Source organism: Galeopterus variegatus, unplaced genomic scaffold (assembly GCF_000696425.1).
Source record: "Galeopterus variegatus unplaced genomic scaffold, G_variegatus-3.0.2 Scaffold24454, whole genome shotgun sequence".
Lineage (NCBI taxonomy): Eukaryota > Metazoa > Chordata > Mammalia > Dermoptera > Cynocephalidae > Galeopterus > Galeopterus variegatus.
In genome coordinates, this window is record NW_007750565.1 from 2,265 (window position 1) to 7,711 (window position 5,447).

Genomic DNA, 5,447 nt, shown 5'->3' on the forward strand with positions numbered 1-5,447 from the left:
CGGCCAGGCGCCGAAGGCGTCGTCGCAGGCATCAGCTGGTATAGTAGGCCCAGAGGCTGCGCTGGTAGATGTCAACGTGTATCTGATCATCGCCCTCTGCTCTGTGTCCAGCTTGTTGGTGCTGACACTGCTGATGTACACGGCGCTGAGGTGCTCGGCGCCGCTCACAGAGAGCGCGAGTGGACAGGGGAAGGCCACGCTGGTGTGTTCCAGCGCGGTGGGGAGCTGGTCGTACTCGCAGCAGAGGCGGCAGGGGGGGTGCTCTGGGGAGGGGCCGCCCAAGACCGACCTCATGGCCTTCAGCCCCAGCCTTCCGCCCTTTCCAGTGGCAGATGTGGAAGTGGAAGATCAGTCTAATCAAGGGGACCACTCTAGGAAGGTACGTTATTATTACATTTTCATTTTCATATTTTGCTTTGCCAATAGTATTTTCTCTCCTCGCATTGTTTTCTTGAAACATGTCTCAGAATATTTACATTATTTGGCTACATACCATTTATGCTCAAATATTTCTAGTAATACCTTTTGTAATATATTTTATTTCAGGAGTTTATTTTATATTTTGTCTAACCTACCCAGTGTATCAACGTTTGCTTAATACTTCACTTTTAAAAATAGCCATTTATTCGAAATGCATTAGTTTCCTAATACTAATATTTGATTTAGGCTGCAGTTTTGATTATTTTTATACCTACTCCTTTGTTATTTACAAATATTTGTAAGACTAGTACTTTAATTCATATTTGTTTCATTTTCAAATTTAAATTTTGACTTGAAAAAAATAAAATAATCTGAAGAAGAAAATGAAACACAAAAAGTATAAAAAATAAAAACAAGAACAAAAAGGGCCGAACCCGTGGCTCACTCTGGAGCGTGCGGCGTTGGGAGCGCTGAGGCCGCAGGTTCGGATCCCATATAGGGATGGCCGGTGCGCTCACTGGCTGTGCGTGGTGCGGGCGACACCAAGCCAAGGGTTCCGCTCTCCTTACCGGTCACAAAACAAAACAAGAACAAAAAATTTTGACTTAAATCTATTGCATTAACAAAAAGACTGCACTGATCAATATCTCTTTTTGGTGAAAATGTGCTTTTTTTGTTCTCTAATTACAAAATACGTGTAGTGCACCATAACTCATATGGCATACTAGATCTTCAATATTCAGTGATTATATATATTTTCTCAATAATGTAGTGAGTAGACTGGCAGTTCATTGCTAAAAAGCTCCTAATCTTGAGAATTAAGTTAAATTGTTTGAGCTTTAAAAATGTTTCTTGTTTTCATTTTTATTTTGGTAGTTGCAGTATCTGTGCCAGTGTGTATTATTCACTTTTGTTAGCAGAAAAAAAGTGAGCTTCATAGTTATTTACATAATTTTATCCAGCAGAACTTCATTATCTGCTCCTTTATCAGCATTAAGCATTGCTTATAATTTTCAAATATAAGCTCTTCCACATTGAGGAAGGAATCGTGACTATATTTAATAATAGGAAGCATTTGAGAAATCATTCTTAATTGTAAGGAGATATTGAAAATGCTTACTTTAGTCTAAATTAATATTAGAAGTCTGAGGAGAAAAATTGAATTATTGTCTTAGAATGTTTTCTACTGATCTGATATTACTTAGTGCAGTTTAGTTTAATAACTTCCCTAATCATTTTAAATAAAGTTGGTTTGGATGATATAGATTCAGAAATGCAAGCGAATTAAGTTGCACAGTGGCAAAACTACCTGATCAATTATGTTTTGGTGAAGCTGGTTGTTACCTGATACCCATGATTTTATTTTTTGTATGTTTTATTAATTCCAGTTTTACCAAAAATCAATGCAACTTATTTATCATCTTGACTCTGGTTCTTAGCAATTGCTTTTTCCATTCTCCTTCCCTTTAAGTATGAAGAATATAATGAATTTATTACTTAGTATGTTCTTTGTAAGCAGCTTCCAATAAAGGTTGAAAGTATTGTTCACATTTAGGAATACCAAAAAAGACAATTGTGGCAGGAATTTAAGAATGGCCTTGGCTACAATGTTAATGAAGACATGGCTTGTCTCCAATCCTTAGAGATTATAGATGATAAGTTAATGCAGAGTTTTAGAATGTATTTGTTACTACCATATCAAATATGTTTATGAAATATATGTTTTCTTCTCCAATATTTGGAAAACATTTTCCTGAATATCTTATATCATGCTGAAGTATCTCTTTTAATTTAGTAAGAGCTCATACCAATCATCAAAGTCTCAGTTCTGCAGGTGCATCCATCTCTCCACCAATACTAATTTAAATTCCTATAATTTCTAGTCTTGAAGTGTAGATATTAAAAGGCGATTTAACCTCCAAGGTGAAGATATCCTAGTTGGGTCCCCTATCCTTTAGAAAGAGAATGCTCATTGTTGCATATATGTAACTATGGATATCTTTGCTTTTATAATTCCTTGTTCTTTCTAATGTAGGTATAAATGTACTGAGTTACTGTGTATTTTTTCAGATCTATGACTATTTTTCACTCAGCAGTTTTTTATATTATTAAAAGTTTTTTTACAAAGTGGTCTCTGATTAAACTCAGAGCAATAATGTTGTTACAGTATACAACCAAAGAAGATACCATTAAAAGTTTATTTAAAATTAATATATAGCTCAATCTTTTCTTTTCTCATTCTCTAAAGTGCGTATTGTGATTTCCCACTACCAAACTGAAAATAGTGACTTTTAATTACTTTTTGGAATTGAGTGTTTTCTGAGCTTCTGTAACCATAAATCCTCAGACCTGTCAATAACCTTCATACTTGGCATAATTTCAACTTGTATGTCCAATTTTTTTTTACATCTGCCCTTTCTAATGGCCCTTTATAATGTTCATGTGCAATCTCTGCAAAACAATCTTATCCAAAGATATCTCTTTACCTGAGCTACTAATAAAATATAGAATTATATGTTTACCAATTTAGTCCTGTTTATTTTACTTTGCCCTCTTTTGGTTATGTTTTCTTTAAAAATACAAATTTTAACATGAATACATTAGTATTTTATCCAGCAGCATAATAACACTAAGATATATGGAGGAGAAAATGCAGAAAAGAGAAGAAATGAGGAGAGAGCTCAGAATGAGAAATCAAGAGGTAGCAAAGACAAATTTTACTGATTTCAGTCTGACAGTGTCTTCCTATGGCTTTGTCATTAAGATAAATATTTTCTAAAAACTTTGTGGACAATTTCTTTCATTCAGTTCAGAAATTGTATGAAACCAGAAAATCTCTCAAATCAAGGATTGCTTTTCACATCCTTGCCGAAAAAGTAGTTAGTTCATTTCTTTTAAAACTGTAACATCTTATTTTTAAAATCATGTTTAACATAGTCTTTATTATGTAACATTAAAATGAGGATAATCATGAGTGCTTTTTAGTTCTCGTTGATACAGTATTTGTGGTAGTCTGTTTTGAGATGAGTAACTAACCCATAGCTTTATTGGTATACTTTAGTTATCGGCTATATGAAAGCCTTGGGATTTGGGGGCTTTAAAATTATTCTTTATATTACATAATTAATGAGGCAATTCTTTAAACCAATAATGGAATGGACCTTCAGCATGAAGTCATTCCCAGAGAGACTGGATCATTTCAATCAGCAAACATAAAAAGGTTTTTTTAAAACTTGTAAAAAGTTTAAACCTGTTTTTTAAATTTGTTTTTTAAAACATCACTCTTTTTGAACTTGGTCACCTTCATGTGCTAAAATTTTTCTTGTTCTTTTCTTTATGCAAAATATTGGTCTAGAATTTATGTCTTCCACAATAAAAAAGTAATTAGAAGTAATCAGAACTGTAAATCTTTGGCATAGATTTATTATCATTGAATTGCTATTTTTACAAAGGCTTCAAAATGAAGATTGAGGCTCACTTTTATGTAAAACCTAAGATTCCCTTGGGTATCAATATATAATTGTTTTTTAGTAGGGAAATTTGGGATTTTTCTCAACTGTTTTCATCTTATTGGAGGGATTCAGATGTTGGATAGTTGGTTTCTTACAGCCTTGAGAATGATTAAAACATTTTTCTTCTCTAAGACAGCGTGCTAAACTTTATTGCAATTCATAGAAGTTGTTATGCAAATTTCAATGTATTTTTTTTTGTATTTGAGATAAAAACAGAAAAATAAAATTGACTGAATGAATGAGACATAGAATAATCTTTATATTCTAGCCTCCTCAGACCAACTCTGGGCAAAAATGGGTATAAACAGACATGTAATTTGAATGCCTGATTCAGTGGGTTTTTTTTTTTTTTGGTTGAGAAAGAGATTATCTTTGCCAAATAAGCAAATAAGCAATGAAGATAATGCACATTGAAGTAGTCCTTCAGAATGGAAAGTACAACATTCACCCTGAGCTTATACAGTGATTGAAAACAAGTTTTAAAATGAAACAAAGCCTTATAAATATACTTTGTGTTTTCAGGAGTCAGTACAGGGTAAACTAATTAACATCAAAGCAAAGAAATCTTTGGATAAACTGATAAATAGCTTACCACCATTGACTTGAAATTCCATTATGTCGAGATGGCAATTTAGAGAATTTTCATCTTGGGTTATTCTCTACACACTAGTCCAACAGTTTAGAATAATTTAACATAGCATAAGGATTATACAATAGAAAATTAAAGAGTGGTAGGAATAGACCTTATAAGAAGTCATTCCGAAATTATCAGTTTCTGAAAAATCTAAAACCACAGTATCACTAGTATCCTACAAATATGGTCTTTTAAATATTTATATATATGAGTTAGTGTAGTAATACATTCTCTTAGATGTCTGTATACAAGACAAAATTCTTCCTGGAATTCTAATTTGTAAGACAAAACCACCTTTGACGAGCTTCTGGCGACGCACAAAGAAGATATGGTGAATGACTTAAAAGCCCACAAAGAAAAACATGGACAAATATGAAAGAATTAGGAAAGAAACAAGGTAAGTGAAATAATATAAACTGAAACGCGCTTTACAATATGAGCCACAGGATGTCGCTGTTCTCCAAGAAGAGTTTTTCTTTTCTTTTTTAACCGAAGAAAATCAGATTATTCCTGGATGAGAAAGATGCTCCACTGCTCCGGGGCCTTAAAGCCTATAAGCACACCCATATTGTTAAGATCAGCTGGGACCTCAGGAGCAAAGAATCAAAAGAAACGTCTCAAAGGAGCTACATCTTTCTACTCATGAAATATTGTTTTACTAACCAAAAGAGAGCATGACATTAGCTTCCGGACCAGGTGGCCAGGGAGCCCCGCGCCTGCTGCTTTTGCTTCTGCTCCTTGTAGCCTGGGAGGCGGGGAGCGGCCAGATCCACTACTCCGTCGCCGAGGAGGCCAAACACGGCACCTTCGTGGGCCGCATCGCGCAGGACCTGGGGCTGGAGCTGGCGGAGCTGGTAATAACTTCGTATAGCATACATTAT

The 5,447-nt window shown here is 34.6% G+C and overlaps 1 protein-coding gene across 1 annotated transcript in view; it reads left to right on the top strand.

Annotated features, from left to right (window-relative positions):
• Positions 1–5,447, top strand: part of LOC103583570 (protocadherin alpha-10-like) — a gene marked incomplete at its 3' end in the record, with an annotated part of 9,930 nt that overhangs the window by 2,257 nt on the left and 2,226 nt on the right. The window contains exons 2-3 of the mRNA XM_008564847.1: positions 173–548; positions 5,236–5,357. Of these exons, the coding sequence (XP_008563069.1) occupies positions 173–548; positions 5,236–5,357 (498 nt within the window). The remainder of the gene's footprint in view (positions 1–172; positions 549–5,235; positions 5,358–5,447) is intronic.